The sequence below is a fragment of the Sorex fumeus genome, unplaced genomic scaffold (assembly GCF_029834395.1).
Source record: "Sorex fumeus unplaced genomic scaffold, SorFum_2.1 ptg000010l, whole genome shotgun sequence".
In the NCBI taxonomy this organism is placed as follows: Eukaryota; Metazoa; Chordata; class Mammalia; order Eulipotyphla; family Soricidae; genus Sorex; species Sorex fumeus.
In genome coordinates, this window is record NW_026606067.1 from 40,432,387 (window position 1) to 40,454,318 (window position 21,932).

At 40.4% G+C, this 21,932-nt stretch overlaps 1 protein-coding gene across 2 annotated transcripts in view; it reads left to right on the forward strand.

The window, feature by feature from the left end:
• Positions 1–21,932, forward strand: part of NAALADL2 (N-acetylated alpha-linked acidic dipeptidase like 2) — a 1,034,250-nt gene that overhangs the window by 952,672 nt on the left and 59,646 nt on the right. For both annotated transcript variants that reach the window (XM_056110705.1, XM_056110706.1), the window contains exon 12: positions 18,179–18,272. In XM_056110705.1, coding sequence (XP_055966680.1) covers positions 18,179–18,272 — 94 coding nt within the window. The remainder of the gene's footprint in view (positions 1–18,178; positions 18,273–21,932) is intronic.

Sequence of the window (21,932 nt, forward strand, 5' to 3'; positions counted from 1 at the left end):
TCACTTTCCCAACCTAAATCTTGGCAGATTTGTACATTTTTCAATTTTCTTATCAGTGATTTCTAATTCCATACGATTGTGGTTCAAAAAAATGATCTAGGTGTGATTTTAGTCTTTTTAACTTTATTAAGATGTTTTTGTGGTCAGAAAGTATCTGTCATGATGAATGATGTGTATTCTGCTACCGTAGTGTGGTGTGTTCAGTTAATGCTTGTTAGCTTCTAGTTTAAGTCCAGTGTTTTATCATGAATTTTCTGTCTGGATGATCTATTCAAGTGTTAGTATTACGTAGAAGTCCTCTTATATCATTGCATTGCTTCCCTCCAAATCCATATGTGTCAATATATGCTTTATATATTTAGTGCTTCAATGTTGGGTATACAAACTTTTGCAAATGTTATTTTCTCTTGTATTAGTCTCTTTTCTTTAATCCCTCACTGTAGTCTTGATCTTATATGATAAAGTTTCTCTCTTTTCTTGGGGGAAGCGGCTGTCCATTTCCATGACATATGTTTTTCCATTTAAATTTTAGTTTACGGGCTTCCTAAAATTTGAAACAAGTCCTTTGTAAGAACTGACAGTTACATCTTATGTTTTTATTCAGCCAATGATTGTAGGTCTTTCCAGTGGATTTCTCAAGGATCTAAAATTACCTAATGATAGGCAATAACTTGTTACTAACATTCTGTTCAGTGTATGCTTGTAATTTTTAATTGTTCTTTGTTCTTTCCTTGCTCTCTTTCTGCATAATTTGCTTATTTTGAAGTAGTATATTTTTTGCTTTATTTTTTTTTGGTATTGATAGGGTATTTATTTTTAGTAACCGTGAAACATATAAAACATCTCATATTTGTAACATTCTATTTTCAGCATATAATAAATTTCAAAACATACTAAGGGTCTATATTTTTAATTCATTCTTCCCTAATTTTGTAATTTTCTTCTTTTGGGGGGGCGTTTCATATATATAATATATATGTAATATATATTATATATATATTATATATTCATATATATATTAGCACTGTAGCACTGTCCTCCCATTGTTCATTGATTTGCTCAAGCAGGTAGCAGTAATGTCTCGCAAAAAATTGTGAGACTTGTTGTTACTGTTTTTGGCATATCGAATATGTCGTGGGTAGCTTGCCAGGCTTTGCCAAGCGGGCGAGATATTCTTGGTAGCTAGCTGGGCTCTCTGAGAGGGGCAGAGGAATCGAACCCAAGTAAGCCACATGCAAGGCAAACACCCCACCCACTGTGCTATCACTTCAGCCAACAACAACAAAAAACAACAATACAAGACAAATATCCAAGGACAGTAGAAACAAGAGCCAGGAGAATTGGTTCATGATTGGAAACCTGCATCAAGTGCTGAGAAAAGGGCAGTTGAGATAGAGAAGGGACTCCTATGACAAGAATCTTTGAAAATTATCACTCTGAACTGCATGCTGAATTGCTGAAAAGAGGTAAAGGAACAAACATGATAACCTCTCAGTATCTAACGAGAGAGAGAGAGAGAGAGAGAGAGAGAGAGAGAGAGGTAAAAAAAAGTGTCTGCCATAGAGACAGGATGAAGAGGGAGGTGGCAGAGGAAAAATGGGAAGATTGGTGGTGGGAAATGTCCCTCCCTTGTGGAGGAATGTGTGTTGGAACACTGTAAGACTGAAACCAGAGCATGAACAGCTTTATAACTGTGTATCTCATGGTGATTTAATGAAAGAAGAAGAATAAGAACTCTCTGGAGCAATCCCTAAACACTACCAAATTTGTCCCTCAAACCAAAAAAAAAATCTTCCTAGATCTGTGGTTAACACAGAACATGTAAATATTAGAATATTCTGAACTTAGCTCTATATTTACCTTGATTGGAGAAATTTATGCCTGCGTTTTTCTTTTTACCAATTAGACTCCCTTCATTTTAGCTTAAGTATCTCCTTCAACATTCCTTTTAGGATTGTCTTACTGGTGATAAACTAGTTTCTCTTTGCCTATAAGATTATCAGACTCTCCTTCAAGTCTGAAGGACAAGCTTTCTAGATAGAGTATTTTTGTGTTATAGATTTTTCCCTCTTTTTCTCTACTTTCAGTTCTCTGGAGCATAACATCCCTATCTTTTCTAGAAAGCAAAACTTAATGAAAAATCTGTTTATGATCTTTGAAATAACATTTTCTCCCTTTTTACCTTTATTTTCCTTTCATGCGCCTTAATGCAAATGTCGATCTCTCTGATAGTAAGTATACTATGTGTTTATTATTTATGACTTCTTTCTCTTTTTTGTTCCTCAGAATTAATTGCTCTTCCCTGCTTTATTTTGTTTATTTTGGGGATCACACCCAACAATGCTCAGGTGTTACTCCTGGGTTACTCTGCACTCAGGAATCACTCCTGGTGGTGCTCAGGGGACCATATGAGATGCTGGGAATCAAACCCCGGTCAGCCACATGCAAGGAAAATGCCCTACCTGCTGTAACATCACTCCAGTCCAAACTTCTGTGCTTTTGAGATTGTTTCTTCTCTTTGATATAGCTGATGTTGAATCCCTCTATTTAATTTTTCAGTGCAGATATTAGACTTTCACCTTCATTGTTTGTTTATACAGCCTTATATTATATCTTTGTATAAATTCTCACACTGTTCATGCACTATTTTTCTGACATTAGTGAGCAAATGAGTAATCATTTTGGACTCTTAATGAAATAAACTATTACTTTCATTAATATCTGTGGCTCTAGTTTTGTTTTGTTTCATGTATTTTTCTGCTTCTTGACACTGATGGTTTCTGCAAACCACATAGTCACCTCTCCTATTTTGATGGAAGAGTCTCAAAGAAATTGAATCTCATTGCTCAATCTCCTCGCTCTTGTTTGTTTCTGCTTTTGGATTATCAGAATGTTCTTTGTTCTTAGAGACTCACAGTACTTGAATGTGTGCTAAGATCTGCTTTGTCCTAAAGAGGACCTAGTTAGTAGCGAGTTGCTGTTTAACAGAAAGCTAAAGCTTCAGACACCAAGAAAGATAAATGATGTCTGACAGCTTCCTCTGTGATGAGCCCTAGTGGGAGAGTGAATTATATATTTCTTGAGCCAGACAGACAGTACAGCAGATAAAGTGCTAACCCTCACCCCAGGTGTGGTCTCCTGAGCTCATCGATGAGTGATCTCTCAGTTCCTGAACGAACCCATGTGTGACCCTCAGCAAACAAATGTTTCTTTATTTCCTGCAGCCAATCAGAACCCCAAAAATGCTTTTCTAATATTTGGTTAGAATTGCGTTCCACCCTTTGATGTCTGCTATATCTCACACCTGAACTTCAGGCATGCAGATCTCTTTTGAGGAAAGACTAGGGGATACGCATTTCACCCTGTTGCCCCTGCTTTAAGTTGCATGAGTGGACAGCTTGCAATGGACAGTGTCTGTTTACTTCAGACCAGTGGGACCTGTTACTTATGAGCCCCAGCTCTGCTGATCACCAGAGCCAACGGATGCCCGGGCTCGCTGACAAGAAAGTCAGAGCACAGATGTATCTGCCAGCTCCTTTCCAAATAACTGATGGAGGGCAAAGGGAGAACACGCAGATGGCATGACCTGGCCTTCCAGGTCTCCAAAGAGGTTTTAGATGACTTTTAATTTTGTGTTAAATTAAAAGACTTAACCCTTAGGACACAACTTTGAAAATAAGCAAATCAACCTCTTTAGGGAAAGACTTCAAAAAGAACACCATTCCCTCTTGTCTCTCTGCATAGAGTCCTGAAGAAATAGCCTTGGCCATTTCTCTGGAGCATGGAGTGACACTGTTTTTATTTTCTCTAATGTTGTTAGGCTTGTTGAACATGAGTTCTGTCGACTTTTAGTGCTAAATATTTTAGAAGCCTCATCCCTCAGGCAAAAGTCTGATATATTAGGGCACTAATTGTTGGATTAAACCCTCCTGTTCTCAAGAATATGCAGGAGATGTGAATTTTTTTAAGTGTTAGTAATTCAGTAGGGGGGGATACAGAATGAGAGAGCATCTTTCAGTCTTTCTACCTCTCAATGGGGATATCTCAGCTACTTTCTGAGTGTTCTTCAGAGGGAGATGTCAAGGTGTAGCTGTAAATTCTATGTGTCCATGAGAGAAGATGTGTTCAAAAATTTCCCATGTCACCATCTTCAACCAGAATCCAGTTAGGCTTATTTGAGCTGTTTGTGATATAGGATTTACTCACTCTCTGCCTCTAACATTGTCGAGATAATAAATCAAGATGTGTAGGTGAAAGCATTTGGAAACAAATGGAAATTTCTGTTAATATAAAGAAATTTTGATTACCTCTGTGTGCCTGAATAAGGATGAGTTCCAGAACTGAATAAAATATACAACATATCTCATCTCTTCTCACTGCAAGGCAAAATTAGGTCTCTGTCTGCTTATGATGCTGCAATCAAAGACAGTTTAAGTATTCTACTGTAGACCAAATGCTTTGGAAGTCACAATGTTTGTTGTCATGTTCATTTAAAAAGAAATGCAGGGTGACTGACTTACAGTCCAGTTCTACTGTGTCATTAAAAAATAAATAAAAAATAAAAGCTCTATGTGTCTTTAAAAAATCAAATTTCCTGGGGCTGGAGAGATTGTTGGAAAGAAGGCATTTGCCCAACATCTGCTCAATCCTAGTATCAGTTCCTGACATCATGTATGTTCCTTCAAGTTCCACCTAGGACCAAGCCTGAGCATGATTTCAGGAATAGCCCCATGGACACCACTGAGTATGGCCACGTCCCTCAAAAACAAATAACCTTTAGGAGGCTAGAGGGCTGATAGTACAGGACTTAAGGTATACCTTCTTTACATGCAGCTGACCCGTCTGACCCCAGATTTCACATGGTCCCCAGAGTAGTACCCTGTGCAGCCCTGAAGCCCAACCTGAGTTGCACCACAAACAAAAACCTTAGCAGCTCACATAGAAGATACATTTTCCCTCCCTCTCCATTCTTTTTGTTTTTAATCTTTTTGGAGGTGTGGGTTTCCAGACCTCAGATGTGTAAGCTAAACATGTCTGTACCATGGTTTCTATTATCCAGTGCAAATTGGAAATGGAAACTTCCACAATGATTCTTAATATTATTTAAAATATCTTTCTACAAATAATATATTTTCAAATATTAGTGCTCCTTGCATGATTTGAATGGAAGTGGCACAGATTTAGGTAAACCTATTGCAGATGATGCTTTTTGCTGAGGCATACCATAATAAGAGCAGGCGGTTTCCCAGAATTTTCTGTGACCTATCCTGGGTTTAAAATTCTACAAAGATCGGGGAAAAACATTTGTCCCATCTGGGAAAGAACAAGAAAAACCTGTACCTTAATTCTAAGAAATGAGTATTTCCAAACATACCAAGTCAATTTTATTATGATATAAATCATGCACATCTCTGAAACACACTTTTAGGTCTTAAATAGAATTAGAACTTACTGAATATGTAGACTTGGGTAGATAGCAGACTTTTTTTTGTTAAGTTATATCTTTATGTGTTCTATGCTGTGTCCGGTTACCACTTCCATTCAAATCATCAAAGAGCACTAATACTTGGGTTATTGCACTTTCACGAGACAATGTTTTCTCTAATGTTTCATAGTATGTAACAACATCAACACAATCAATCACATTTCCTTGTACAACAACAGTTTCAAGACATGTAGGGGCACTTGTAAGCCCAAATAAAAATCAAATATCAATGGATAAAGAAAGGGAAAGTAAAAAGGCATTTTCCATCAGCTCTAAGTTGCCTTGCAATATCCAGGAATGTCTGGTACTTGTTTAGGCTGATAGGCAGATGCTAGTTCAGTTTTACTGCATATGTTGGTTTTCAAAGATGGTTTTGAAATATATTGGTGGGAGAATATGCATGCATAAAATTTCCAGATGTGAATTTTGAGAAGACAACTGTCACTGTTTTCTCGTAGTTCATCGATTCGCTCAAGCGGGCCCAGTAACGTTGTGAGACTTGTTACTGTGTTTGGCATACTGAATGCATCGCAGGTAGCTTTCTGGTTTTACTGTGCCGGTGAGATACTCTAGGAAGCTTGCCAGGGTCTCCGAGAAGGGTGGAGGAATCGAACTCGGGTTGCTCACATCGGCCGCGTGCAAGGCAAATGCCCTACTGCTGTGCTATGTCTCCAGCCTATATTTTTAATTTTAATTTAAGCATGACCATAAGGATGTAGAAAAAGCACCAGTTTGGGTAACTTTTGGAAACTGATCAAGAAAAGGTAAAGGCCCTCCCGTTGATCGTCGATTTTGCTCGAGCGGGGGAGATCAAGAAAATTTAAATTAAAAATTAAATGAAAAAATCAAGTGATATTTTAAAAGAAATTTTCTTACCTATACTGTGAATTGTAGGTAGAAGTGAATAATTTATATTTTTCTGTAATTTTACTAATTTCTGTGACTAGATACCGGCTTTCAGTTGTTCCTCTCCTTTTAGCATCTGTCATTTTAAACTGCTTTTGAGCACATTGTTTTAAATCCTTGACAATTCAACGAATTCACTGTTTTAGAGCAAATTGTTTTAAATTCTTAACACTTCAACTAATTCACCTAGGGCAGCCATTTCTTAACATTTTATACCAGCGGGTTTCAGCCTTCTTTCACTTGCAGAGCAGATGACTGGCTGAAGCACAATGAGAACTGAAAAAAAAAGAGGAAAATATATTTTCTTTATTATTCTAAGGCAAGAAAAATACATTTTTTTAAATTCCTTTTAGAAAATAAAATTAGAGATTTTTTTAAATAGAAATATACTTTGTTCTTCTGTACGTTTGCTGCTCTGATTTTTAACTATGAATTCTACAGTTGGGAGAGAACTGTAAAAAGACAAAACTTGGGCCAAAGAGCTAGCTCACATTTTAGAAAATATGGGAGGCCTGAAAGACAGACCCTGCACAGCTTGGTCCTCAGCACACAAGATGTATCCAGGAACCCTCAGCACGTCTGGGACACTAGACACTAAGGTCCACACTAAGGTCCGAGCTTTGCCTGGAGTTACCTTATCTCCCTTCTTCTGTTCAATTCAGAGTGTGACCCCAATTTAAAATACATATATATATACACTGCAGTCTTTTGCCCCCGCACCTGGGTGTCCCTCGCCGGGACCCCTTGGAGGGGAGCGGGTTGAGTTTTCCTCCCCACCCCGACCGGGGCTCCAGCAGCCGAAGACCTCCAGGACCAGCCACCACCATGCTGAGACCACTCTCCGCACACATGAAGGTACTGGCAGAGGGACAAAGCCACGCGGTTTCTGGGGCCGAGACCTCCAAGCCTACTCGGATTGGAGTCGAGCATCTTCCATCCAGATCCTCCAAATTCCAGCAGGCGGGGGTCACACCCACCACCTGGCCCCCTGGCGCCATGTAATCCCATCAGTGGCCAAGACTCAGAGACTATAAAATCCAGATCCCGGAACCGCGCGGCCGCACTCGCGGCCACGCGACATCTTATCAGAACTTTATTTTATGACATCTTATTATCTCATTCCTACTTTGGACAAACTTGCAGGCTATCGAATGTAGCCTGCCCACAGGGCAGAGTCTGGCAAACTCCCCGTGGCGTACCAAATATGCCAAATACCAGTAACAATGATGGGTCTCATTCTCCTAAAGAGCTGTGAATATAATCTCAGGGCTAGGATGAAAGAGACGTTACTGGGGCCTGCTCGAGGCAATCAACGATTAACAGGATGATGAAATGAAAAATGAAATATATATATATATATATATATATATATATATATATATATGCCGACCCGAGTTCGATTCCTCTGCCCCTCTCGGAGAGCCCGGCAAGCTACCAAGAGTATCTTGCCCACATGGCAGAGCCTGGCAAGCTCCCCATGACGTATTTGATATGCCAAACACAGTAACAACAAAAGTCTCCAATGGAGACATTACTGGGCCTGCTCAAGCAAATCGATGAACAACAGGAGGACAGTGACAGTGATATAATATATATATATATATATATATATATATATACACATACCTCATGGTGTTTTTTTTAAAAAGGTAAATGATGGAGAATGGACATGGGTGGAGGGATGGGTACTGGATCATTGTATAACTGAAACCCAAGCACAAAAATTTGTAAGTCTACAACTATACCTCATGGTGTTTCACTAATAATTAAAAAAAAAAATGGGGCTGAAGTGATAGCACCGCGGGTAGGGTGTGCACATGGCCAACCCAAGTTCTATTCCCAGAATCCCATATGGTCCCCCGAGCATGACCAGGAATAATTCCTGAGTGCATGAGCCAGGAGTAACCCCTGAGCATAGCTGGGTATAACACAAAAGTTTTAAAAAAAGTATTTAAAGAATGATGATTTACAAAGTTACTGATAACTGAGTTTTAGACATCATTTTCTAGCACCATTCCCACCACCTTTGTTGTTATTATTATGAGATCTCAGCCTCAGGTCCCACACACCTGGGTTCCTCTGCCAGTTCTGTTATGCCTGAGGCTTATCCAAGTGTGTGAAGAGTGGCCTCAGTATGGCCTTGGCTGGGGCCTGGAGGTCTTCAGCTGTTGGGCCCTGACGAGGATAGTCAGGCACAGGGTAGGAGACTCTGCCTTGTGCTCTCCCGGGAGCTTGTTGTGATAATCTCTGGATCCTGGCCGTTGTTGGGGTTACACGGCAGTTGGAGGGTGTAACTGTCTAGCTACTGACAGGTCCAGTCCCAAACCGTGCAGGCTTGGAGATCTCAGCCCCGGATCGCACACACCTGGGTTCCTCTGCCAGTTCTGTTATGCCTGAGGCTTATCCAAGTGTGTGGAGAGTGGCCTCAGTATGGCCTTGACTGGGGCCTGGTAATATCTTTGTTGTTTATGCACCAACATCCAGTTATGGTGAAAGAGAAACTGAGAAGTTCTACATGGAGCTGGAGAAGTTCTACAAAGAAGATCCCACCTTCTACAAGATCATTGTCGGTGATTTTAATGCCAAGATAGGACCAAGAAGATCAGTCGATGAACTCCACATCGGGACCCATGGCCTGGAATGGAACAAACAGGGTGACAGACTGTCTGAGTTCATCATGTCAACCAAAACCTTCCATGGTAACTCACAGTTCCAAAAGGCTGAATCTAAACGTTGGACATGGGAGTCTCCTGATGGACGATTCCACAATGAAATAGACCACATCATATTCAGTCGGCAGTTTTGCCTAACCGATGTTGCTGTTGTCCCAAAATTCCAAATGGGATCAGACCACCGTCTTCTTTTTTTTTTCTTTTTTTATTAGTGAAACACCATGAGGTACAGTTATAGGCTTACAAATTTTGTGCTTGGGTTTCAGTTATACAATGATCAAGTGCCCATCCCTCCACCAGTGCCCGTCATCCATCCCCACGGGTCCCAGCATCCCACCCCCACCCCCCATTCCCCCCGTCCCATCCTGCCTCTGTGGCAGGGTATTCCCCCTTGTTCTCTCTCTCTTCTTTTGGGTACTGTGTTTTGCAAGAAAGGCATTGAGTTGCAATCATGTTTGGTCTATAGACTACTTTTAGCATGCTTCTCCCACCCTGGGAGGGTCCTCACAACACCCTTCATTTGGTGCTCTCTTCTCTATCTGAGCTTCCTTTTCACCTAGAACGTGTGGCTGGCCTTCCATTCACGGAGCAAAATTCCTGGTACTAATCTCAGCCATTCCTGGGTGTTAGTATCCCTTTTTGTTGCTTTATGTTCCCCAGATGAATGCAATCTTTTTGTGTCTATCCTGCTCTTTCTGACTCATTTCGCTTAACATGATACTTTCCATGTAGTACCACTTGTATGTAAATTTCATAACTTCATCTTTTCTAACAGCTACATAGTACTCCATTGTGTAAATGTACCAAAATTTCTTTAAACAGTCATCTGCTCTTGGGCACTCAGGTTTTTTCCAGATTCTGGCTATTGTAAAGAGTGCTGCAATGAACAAACAAGTGCAGATGTCACTTCGACTATACATTTTTGCCTCTCTGGGATATATTCCCAGGAGTGCTATAGCTGGGTCAAATGGCAGATCAAATTCTAATTTTTTGAGAGTCGTCCATACTGTTTTCCAAAAGGGTTGGACCAGCCGGCATTCCCACCAGCAGTGAAGGAGGGTCCCTTTCTCGCCACATCCGCGCCAGCACCGGTTGCTTTTGTTCTTGTGGATGTGGGCCAGTCTCTGTGGTGTGAAATGATATCTCATTGTGGTTTTGATCTGCATCTCTCTGATGATTAGTGATGTAGAGCATTTTCTCATGTGCCTTTTTGCCATTCAGATTTCTTCTTTGCGAAAGTTTCTGTTCATTTCCTCACCCCATTTTTTGATGGGGTTGGGTGATTTCTTCTTGTGGAGTTTAACCAGTACCTTGTATATCCTTGATATCAACCCCTTGTCGGATGTGTACTTGGTGAATATCCTTTCCAATTCTGTAGGCTGTCTTTGTATTTTGGTCACTGTTTCTTTTGAGGTGCAGAAGCTTCTTAGTTTAAGATAGTCCCATTTGTCTATCTCTGTTTTCACTTGCTCGGCCAGTGGCGTGACATCTTTGAAGATACCATTAGCTTCAATATCATGGAGAGTTTTGCCGACTTTGTCTTCAATAAACATTATGGATTCTGGTCTGATGTTGAGGTCATAAATCCATTTTGATCTTACTTTTGTGCATGGTGTTAGGCAGAGATCTGAGCCCACTTTTTTGCATGTAGCCGTCCAATTTTGCCAGCACAGTTTATTGAAGAGGCTTTCCCTGCTCCATTTCACTTTTCTTGCCCCCTTATCAAAGATTAGATGATTATATGTTTGGGAAGAAATGTCAGTATATTCAACTCTGTTCCATTTGTCTGCAGCTCTGCTTTTGTTCCAGTACCATGCTGTTTTAATTATTACTGCCTTGTAGTAGAGTTTGAAGTTAGGGAGGTTGATTCCTCCCATTTTCTTTTTCCCAAGAATTGCTTTAGCTATTTGTGGGGGCTTATTGTTCCATATAAATTTCAGGAGTGTTTGCTCCATTTCTTTGAAGAATGTTATGGGTATCCTTATAGGTATTGCATTGAATTTGTACAGTGCTTTGGGAAGTATTGCCATTTTGATGATGTTGATTCTCCCCATCCATGAACAGGAGATATTTTTTTCATTTCCTCGTGTCCTCTTTTATTTCCTGAAGTAGCGTTTTGTAGTTTTCTTTATACAGGTCCTTTACTTCCTTAGTTAAGCTGATTCCTAGATACTTGATTTTCTGGGGCACAATTGTGAATGGGATTGTTTTCTTGATGTCACTTTCTTCTCTTTCACTATTTGCGTACAGGAATGCCATGGATTTTTGGGTATTGATTTTATAGCCTGCCACTTTACTATACAAGCCTATTGTTTCGAGGAGTTTCTTGGTAGAGACTTTAGGGTTCTCTAAGTATAGTATCATGTCATCTGCGAATAGTGAGAGCTTAATTTCTTCTTTCCCTATCTGGATGCCCTTAATATATTTTTCTTGCCTAATCGCTATTGCAAGTACTTCCAGTACTATATTGAACAGTAGTGGAGAGAGTGGGCATCTTTGTCTCATCCCTGACCTTAGGGGGGAGGGTCTCAGTTTTTCCCCATTGAGGATGATGTTTGCTATAGGTTTGTGGTAGATGGCTTTAACTATATTGAGGAAAGTCCCCTCTATCCCCATTTTGGCAAGGGTTTTCATCATGAATGGGTGCTGGATCTTGTCAAAAGCTTTCTCTGCGTCTATTGATATGATCATGTGATTTTTATCTTTTCTTTTGTTGATATGATGGATTATGTTGATTGATTTCCGAATGTTGAACCATCCTTGCATCCCTGGGATGAATCCCACTTGGTCATGATGTATGATCTTTTTGATGAGTTCTTGTATTCTATTGGCTAGTATTTTGTTGAGAATCTTCGCATCCGTGTTCATCAGGGATATTGGCCTGTAGTTTTCTTTTCTTGCGGTGTCTTTGTTTCCTTTTGGTATTAGAGAGATATGGGCTTCATAGAAGCTGTTTGGGAGAGTTTCTGTTTTTTCAATTTCCTGGAAAAGCTTAAGAAGAATTGGCAATAAGTCCTCATTAAATGTTTGGAAAAATTCGCTAGTAAATCCGTCTGGGCCTGGGCTTTTGCTTTTGGGAAGACTTTTGATTACAGTTTCCATTTCCTTGATGTGAATAGGTCTATTCAGGTACTCTATATCTTCTTGATTCAGCTTTGGAAGATGGTAGGAATCCAGGAATTTATCCATTTCTTCCAGGTTCTTGTGTTTCGTGGCGTACAGACTTTCAAAGTAGTCTCTGATGATCTCTTGAATTTCTTTAGTTTCTGTTGTGATATCCCCATTCTTATTTCTGATTCGATTTATTAGGGTTCTCTCTCTGTTTCTTTGTGAGTGTTGCTAGTGGTTTATCTATCTTATTTATTTTCTCGAAGAACCAGCTCTTGGTGTCATTGATCTTTTGGATTGTTTCTTTGTTTTCCATGTCGTTGATTTCTGCTCTAAGTTTTATGATCTCTTTCCTTCTGCCTGATTTAGGCTCTTTCTGTTGATCCTTTTCTAAGGTCTTGAGCGGTGAGGTCAAATTGTTTATGTGCATCATTTCTATCGACTTAAGATATGCTTGCAGAGCTATAAATTTTCCCCTTAATACAGCTTTCGCTGTATCCCATAAGTTCTGGTAGTTTGTGTCTTCATTCTCATTTGTTTCCAGGTATCTTTTGATTTCATCCTTGACTTCGTTCGTGACCCACTCATTGTTCAGCATCGAGTTGTTTAATTTCCAAGTGTTTGATATGGTTCTCCGTGTCTTTGTGTGATTCACTTCTATCCACAGTGCATCATGGTCTGAAAAGATAGCTGATACTATTTCTATCTTCTTGATTCTGTTGAGGTATGTTTTGTGTCCTAGCACATGGTCTATTTTGGAAAATGTTCCATGCACGCTGGAGAAGAATGTGTATTCTTTCTTTTTGGGGTGTAAAGCCCTGTATAAGTCCATAAGCCCTTTCTCTTCTATTACTTCTTTCAAAGCCAATAATTCCTTGCTGGGTTTTGTTCTTGTTGATCTATCCAGAGGTGATAAGGCGATGTTGAAGTCTCCAAGTACTATTGTGTTGGTAGTGATGTCCTCCTTAAAATCTATTAGCAGTTGTTTTAAATATTTAGCTGTTCCCTCATTAGGTGCTTATACATTTAAGAGTGTGATTTCTTCCTATTGTACGTATCCCTTGATGAAGAGAAAATAGCCTTCACTGTCCCTTCTAATATTTTTCAAGGTGAAATTAATGTTGTCGGATACTAGTATGGCCACCCCAGCTTTTTTGAGGGAGTTGTGTGCTTGCAGGATTGTTTTCCATCCTTTGACTTTGAGTCTGTGTTTGCTCTGGTTGTTGAGGTGGGTTTCTTGTAGGCAACAGAATGTTGGGTTCTGTCTTTGTATCCATTTTGCCACTCTGTGTCTCTTAACTGGTGAATTTAGACCGTTGACATTGAGAGAGAGAATGGTTATGGGGTTTTGTGTCATCTTTCTGTGCGGGTGTGTTGTGGTTGTAGGGTTTGTCTTTTCTTATAGTAGCCCCTTTAGGCCTTGCTTTAGGTTTGGTTTTGAGTCTATGAAGTTCCTGAACTGCTGTTTATCTATAAAATAGTGTACCGTTCCTTCGATTTTGAGGGAGAGTTTAGCCGGGTAGAGTATTCTTGGTGAAGCATTCATTTCTGTGAGTTTTTTGACTATATCTCGCCACTGCCTTCGGGCTTGTAGGGTTTCCTCTGATAGGTTTTCTGTGAATCTAAGGGATGTTCCTTTGTATGTGATTTCCTTCTTTGCTCTTGCTGCTTGCAGTATTGTGTCTCTATCGGCAGTATTGATCATTCTAACTATGATATGTCTTGGAGTGTTTTTGTTGGGGTCTCTTTTAGCTGGCACCCTTCGGGCTCCTTGAACCTGAATGGCTGCATTGTGCAGCTCTGGGAAGTTTTCAGCAATGATTTGTTTGACGGTGTTTTTTTCATTGGGATTGTTTCCCTGAGGTTCAGGTAGTCCCATGATTCTAATATTGTTCCTCTTGGAATCATCTGCTAGGACTCTGATTCTCTGTAGAGCCATTTTGAGGTCCCTTGCCACTGTTTGTTGTTGCGTGTTGGCTTGTTGCAGCTGATCTTCCAGCTCACTGATTCTCTCTTCAGCTGTGGTCATTCTATTTTTAAGAGAAGAAACTGAGTTTCTCATTTCATCTATGGAATCTTTTATTCGTGACATTTCTGCTCTCATTTCTTCTCATAATTTGTCGATTTTTTCTGTGGTGTTACTGGCTGTCTGTCTGATTGTTTCACTGAGTTGATTGAACATCTTCATGACTTCATATCTGAATTCTATGTCAGAGAGGTCCCTTAGGTGAGTTGTATTGATGGAATGTTCTAGATTGTTTTCGTTATTCTCCCCTTGTGTTGGGGATTTTCTTTCTTTCTTCATATTGCTGAGTAGGTTGGGAACTAGATTCCTTGGGCCACGCCCACTTTTGAGGCCATGCCCACTTTTGAGGAGCACACGCCTCTACAGAACCCTGGGTTTGGGATGAGATGGATGCCGCGGTCAGGAGTGAAGAGGGCAGGGCAGACGCTCAAAACTGCTTTTCTTCAGGCATCTCAGGGGACACTTGGGGTCCTGCAGGGAAAGATGGAGGTCCCAGGGTCGCGAGCCGGCAGCTGTGCTGACCTGGATTTAAGATGAGATGGGCACCGCGGTCAGGAGTGAAGAGGGCAGGGCCAGACCACCGTCTTCTTCATGCAAAATTCTACCTCACAGAACGAGGAGAAAAGAATGCAAGTTTTAAGAAAAGTACTCCCAGAACGACCACCAACTGGGAGCTCTTTGGCTCTGTTGTGGCAACATGAGAAGATGCCGTCATTGACAACATTGATGAGGAATACGATCGAATGATTCAACACCTCCATGATTGTGCAAGGAATGCCAAGAGAGAGATAACCACAAAAAAACGTCTTTCTTCGAACACTCTTGAACTTATTCGCCAACGTGGCTTGGCACATGACTCAGGCAACCACAAGTGAACATCCGAACTGGCAAAACAGTGCAGAGAAGCCATCAAGGATGACCTCAAAAACAGGAGAGCAGCAGTACTGGTAGATGCGGCAGAAGCTGGGAAAAGCATTCGTAATGCCCGCCTGTCCTTCACCAACTACAAAACAAGAGGACTGCCCTCCGATATCATGATGGATCTATCACATCTTCCAGAAGGGCAATGGAGAAGATTATTCATGACTTCTACTCAGATCTCTTTAATAGCCACGTCCACTTGCCCACATACCACATACCACATGATGTTCTCCCAATGTTCTCCCTTCCGAAATCCAACATGCCATCTCGTCGGTAAAGAAACAAAGAGCACCTGGCCCAGACAAGATCAGAGCTGAACACCTGAAGAACTTACCATCAGTACTCATCAATACATTGGCTCGGCTCTTCACACGCTACCTATCTGAATGCAAGGTTCCATCCCAATGGAAAACCAGCAAGACTATACTACTATACAAGAAGGGAGACATTCACAACATTGGCAACTATCGCCCAATCTGCCTATTGTCTGTCGTCCACAAACTGTTCACTTGAGTCATCCTGAACAGGATTAGCAGAACACTAGATGAAGGACAACCATGTGAACAAGCCGGATTCTGAAAAGGATTCAGTACCATCAACCATATCCACACGATTACTAAGCTCATTGAGGTTTCTCGGGAGTACAAGATGCCGCTCTGTCTAACGTTCATTGATTTAAAGAAGGCCTTTGATTCTGTTGAGACGGAAGCGGTCATGGAAGCCCTAGCCAATCAGGGTGTACAAACTCAATACATCAGGATCCTTTGTGAGCTCTATTGCGGATTCACTACCAACATCTCACCATTCTACAAAGAAGTAATCATCCATATCAAGAGAGGGGTTCAGCAGGATGATACCATTTCACCAAAACTCTTCAGTGCCACCCTCGAGAACATCATGCGATGACTGGAATGGGAAAGCATGGGAGTGAAGATAGATGGTCGGCAACTACACCACCTCCGCTTTGCTGATGACATCGTTCTAATAACACCAAACATCAGCCAAGCGGCACAAATGCTGGCCGACTTTGACCATGAATGTGGAAAGGTCGGACTACAGCTGAATCTTACGAAGACAATGTTTATGAGAAACAGCCTTGTTCCTGATGCTCCATTCGCTCTCAATGGGACCACCATCTCTGAATGCAACAGTTATATATACCTAGGTCGAGAAATCAACATGATGAATGACCTGGCACCTGAGTTGCGCAGGAGGAAGAGAGCGGCTTGGAATGCCTTCAAGAACATTGAAGAAATAACTAAAAGGACAAAGAACCCCCAGCTATGAGCTCATCTCTTTGATTCCACTGTTCTTCCTACATTAACATATGCCTCAGAGACCTGGACCCTACAAAAACAGGATGAGAACGCTATTAGGGTCTCTCAAAGAGGAATCGAAAGAGCTATGCTTGGAATATCATGATTCACTCAAATGAGAGATAGAATCCGGAGTTCTGATCTTCGTCAACGCTCAAGAATCAGCGACGCTGTCTCATTTGCCAAGACATCAAAAATCAAATGGACTGGACACGTAATGAGGTTTACAGATAACCGCTGGACTAGAGCCATTACTGATTTGATTCCACGGGACATCAAATGATCATGTGGACGCCCACCTACAAGATGGTCAGACTTCTTCGTCGTCAAGACCCTGAATGATCGGTTTGAGGCTCTGCATGTTCCTAGGACGAACAGATACCATTGGGCTACACTAGCACACAACCGGGATGAATGGAGACATTACTGGCACCCGCTCGAGTAAATCTATGAATAACGGGGATTAAGTGATTAAGTGATTAATTATGTGATTCCCACCACCAGCATCAATTTTCCTCCACCAGTGTCCTCTGGCCTGCCAACTTGCCCTCTTTATAGTCACATTTTATGTCTGGGCTTGTAATTTGGATCTCCTGTTTTCAGTGTTGTAAAGTCTGTGCTTTGGATATACAGTTAAGTCAATCTCCCCCATTCACCGTATCCCCCAGGTTCTTGACTCCAATTGTCCCACTACTTCCAGTTCTCTTATTTTGCCTTCCCTATTCCATTCTTTTTCTTCTTCCCTATCCTTCTCTTCCTACTCGGGGGCCAAGGGTGATTGAGGAACTCTCTCTTTACTATATTGCCTTGTCCAGTTACCCTATATGTCACAGATAAGGGAAATCATCTTGTGTTTGTCATTTTTTTTTCTGGAAGATTTAATGGATTTCATTCATAATAATGAATTATGCAACATAGCTGGAGCGATAGCATAGCAGTAGGGTGTTTACCTTACAAGCGGCCAACATGGCCAACCCAAGTTCGATTCCTCCGCTCCTCTCGGAGAGCCCGACAAGCTACCAAGAGTATCTCACCCGCATGGCAGAGCCTGGCAAGCTACCGCTTATGTATTCGATATGCCAAACACAGTAACAACAAAGTCTCCAATGGAGATGTTACTGGGCCCACTCGAACAAATCGATGAACAACGGGAAGACCGTGACCGGACCGTGACTATGTAGAGAATAAAAAGGTCCTTGGGCTAATTATGTACCACAGAAGTTTTTCACAGTTAAGAGGATGTTACCAAGATATTTTTGTTGGGGGGGAGGGGGCATGAAGGGGCAGGTTAAGAACACAAACGATAATACTCAGGGACTATTCTTGGTTCTGTGTTCAAGAGTGAGCATTGGTGGTCCTTGGGGAACTCTACATGTTTCTGGGGATAGAATCAATTATCTTATTAGTGGCAGGCAACACAAGCATCTTACCCACTGTACTATTTCTCTGGCCCCAAGGATTATAGAAAAATCAAAGAAAGGTTTTCTCAAAAAAATTAACCTTTTGTTAGGGGAAAGTAGAGGGATCTTATCATGGATCCTATTTTATGCCTAACTCTTGCCAGGAAATTTTGGAGTGCTTTAAAATTTCACTTTGGAAGAAACTGAAATTGAAAATTGGTTATGTATCAAAATTGTATGGGTTTTATTTTCATAAATGAGTTTTTTAGCCCCATATTTAAAAAACAAAATTATCAAAACTTTAACATTGAATTCTAGTATTTTGTTTTTCTTTTTCCTTTTAGCTCTCTGGAGAAGTGATCTTGCAAATCGCCAATAAACCAGTTCTACCTGTGAATGCTCTTGATATAGCGTTAGAAGTTCAAAACAGCCTTAAAGGTAACTTTACTTTGATTTTATAATAGCTTCAATAAATTAAAAATCGCGATTGATTTTCAACATGCAATGAAGTAACTGTGTATTATGTTACTTGTTGTGGCAACATAGTGTTGTTTCATTTTCAGGAAAGTGTTAGTGTGAGAGGAACACAAAGAAAGACCAATGCCCTTAGAAGTGAGGGATATTCATAGGTAGCACTGTAGAACTGTCCTCCCGTTGTTCATGGATTTGCTCGAGCGGGCCCAGTAACATAGTGAGACTTCTTATTACTGTGCTTGGCATATTGACTACATCATGCGTAGCTTGCCAGGCTTTGCCATGCAGGGGAGATACACTCAGTTAGCTTGCTGGGCTCTCTGAGAGGTGTGAAGGAATCGAACTCCGGTCAGCTGGGTCAGCTGTGTGCAAGGCAAACGCTCACCCGTTGTGCCAATGGCCAGCCCACTCGTTAGGTAATATGAGGCATAAGACCTGAATTTGAAGACTGTTTCATTTTCTTTTATTGAAGTTATTTGTAATTCCCAGATTCTGGTATTTTGTTGACAGGATCCATATGGGAAGATATCATTCAGGTATTTTGTTTTTTAGTTTTAATTTTTATAATTAGCATTTAATTAATTATAACAAGTTTAATGAAGGTAATTCAAATGATTCAAATTAATACAAATTTCAGATGAATTTTTATTAGGATTAAACCTCATTCCATTTTACTGAATTCTGTATTCATTCTAGATTAAGAACAATAGGAAGGAAACCATCAAAAATTCCCATACTGTCTACAATTTTTTTATGCTTAAATGCAGAAATGTAACACCTCCAACCTTTACTTCCCCTTTTTGTGTATACCATTCTTTTAATTAGACCTCCCTGCATTTCTTCGTCAGCCAGATACAAAAAGACAAAGAATAAAAAGGGACAAAGAATTGACCTACTTCTTTCTCTTTGAGTTACCCTTTAACTGGCAAATATGACGTGAGATATTTGTATATGGCATTTTTCACACAAAAGAAAATATTTAAAGTAAAATACGCAGAGTAATCCTTGAAAAAAAATTTAAAAGCCTTGCCCTTATCATAATTCTATTACCAATACCTAAAAGTTTAATACATTTTACATTTGTTTTACTTTGAGTTTTGAGTTCCACTTGGCAGTGTGAAGAGCTTACTCTTGACTCTTACTTATGCTGGTGGTTCTCTGTAGACCATATGCAGTCCTAGGATCAAATCCAGGTCAGCTGAATGCAAATCAAGTGCCTTGCTTGCTGTGCTAGCTCTCCAGATCAAATGTTTTTCTCTTTTTTGAATACTTAGTTGGCTTGTCAACCCAGAGATAAGAGAATTTTCCCCCAAATGCTGCTAATGATATTACTCTAAGTGTTGCAAAACCATAACTTGGGAATAATTGAGGAATTTGGTTAATTTTCTCTACTACTAAAAGATGCCTCCGTCCCTCTCAGAGAGCCTGGCAAGCTACTGAGAGTATCCCGCTCGCACGGCAGAGCCTGGCAAGCTCCCTGTGGCATATTCGATATGCCAATAACAGTAACAAGTCTCACAATGGAGACTTTACTGGTGCCCGCTCGAGCAAATCAATGAACAACAGGAGGACAGTGCTACAATGCTACGAAATGATGGTGTCCTTTGCATAAATTAAATAAATCTCAATTTTATTTAAATTTTATTTTTTATGAAAATGTGCTCATTTACGAATTTCTTCACAATATAGATTTTCAGTCACTTAGTGTTTCAGCAACATGAGTGTGACCTTCCCTCCACCATTATTCCCATTTTCCCTCCCGCCTCTAGTTTGTCTCCTTAGTCACGTAACAGACTTGCTCTCTATTGCTTCCTCTAACCAAATGTAAAGAAATGGTAAATAGAATGCTCAGAAAATAAGTCAGTAAGAGCCAATTTGTGAAAAACATCATTGCTATGTGATTTTCACCTATGTAAATAAGGCAATTAAACATTTGACACAGTATAATGAAATGCCTATTCTCATTTACATAAATTTTCAACACTGTGATTTAAAATATATTGTATTGAATTTTATTTTATACTTGGATCTCATTGTGGTAAGAATTATGTCATACCTGTTATTAATAAACTTGTAAAATTAGTCTGTGCTAATGTATTTTGTAGTTTAGACAAAATAAATAAGGTCTACACATGGAAACTTTCCCCCCTTTCCCTGTACTTCATTTGAGAGCTGGTTTACAAAATTGTTCATGACGATTTGCTACAGGCATTCAATATCCCAACACCAATCCCACCACCACTGTCATGTTCCCTCCACCATTGTCTCCATTTTACCTTAATCCTGCCTCTGTGGCAGGCCCGCAGTAATTCTTTTTATATTACTTTTGTTGCCAATAAATTGCTAACAGAGTGATCGAAAAAGATTCCTTAGAAGAAAATTAGAGTAACCTGTTGCATCTCACCATGGAGACATTAAGTCCTTGTATGAGGGATTACTTAAATGTTACAAGTCAAGCTTTCTGTGTAAATCTTTTGGTTAGGTGAGATCAGTTGGCTTCTATATTACATCCCATTCAATCCCATATGCTGCTACTGGATTATTAGTGTTTTAGCGTTTGAATAAATCGTGTGGCTGCAAATGAAGCCACATGCTCCAAGAAGTCCAGATTATTTAATTATGCAATACAGCTGGAGTTAAACTTTTAATCAGGCAGCAACTTTGATCTGCGGATGTGACTGCCATGGTTTCTGGAAGTACGGGAAAATTGGTTGTCCAACCCATCTCCGAGAAAGCCTGGAGATTTCAATGACAAGTACCCATGATGTACCTGAGTTCTCAGAAGGTTCCTTTCCCTTGGAGGCTCGGTCCTGAGCAGATGGATTCTGGCCTGGGGCATGGTGGAATGGTGGAAACTTTGTAATGTGGAAAGAGGCAAGTGTCGGGGCTATGTTTGAGTGGGCACTGGGCCATCTAGATCTGGGGTACCCAGATATCTCAGGCATGAATGGGTGTCTGAGGGAGTTTTGTGGCTAATTGATCTTTCAAGATTTACTCATGAGTCTCTGAAGCGAGCTGGGTGGTGAACATACATGGTGCAGGAGGTGTTCATTGGCCTCAAGTTGTTTTTTGTTTGTTTGTTTGTTTGTTTGCTTTTGTGAAAATTCTCACTCTTGTCTGTGCTGTTACAGCATGTGCTAACTAGCTTTGTGTCCTTGAGAACTGTATGTAGGATTATCACACAGACTACCAGATGACTGCACTGTTGTGGCTCTTTATTTTTAACAGTTCAGATGTATTTCTGTAGGTTATGAAATTCAAAGAAACAAGAAGTTCCATGTCTGAAATGGCAACCCTTATTTCCATTTTTCCTAGCCACTTCTTTTTCTCACGGTTGGGTCTCTCACCAGACTTGCTGGTCCTCGCACTTTCTTTCTCTTCCGATCTCTGAGATCCGTGGATCTCACTTTGCAGTCACCCAAGTCACTGTCTTGCTGTTCCTTGCCTCGCTGTTTACATAGTCTGCTTTGTCTGTCTTGCATCCATGCATGCCTTCTGCATGTGTAGAGATCTGCGTGACTTAACTCTATGCAATGACCTATGTTTAGATATTACTTACCGTCTTTTTTTTGAGCCACTTCTGCATTCTCTCTAGTAAGTAAAATTTAAAATGAGAAATAGGAT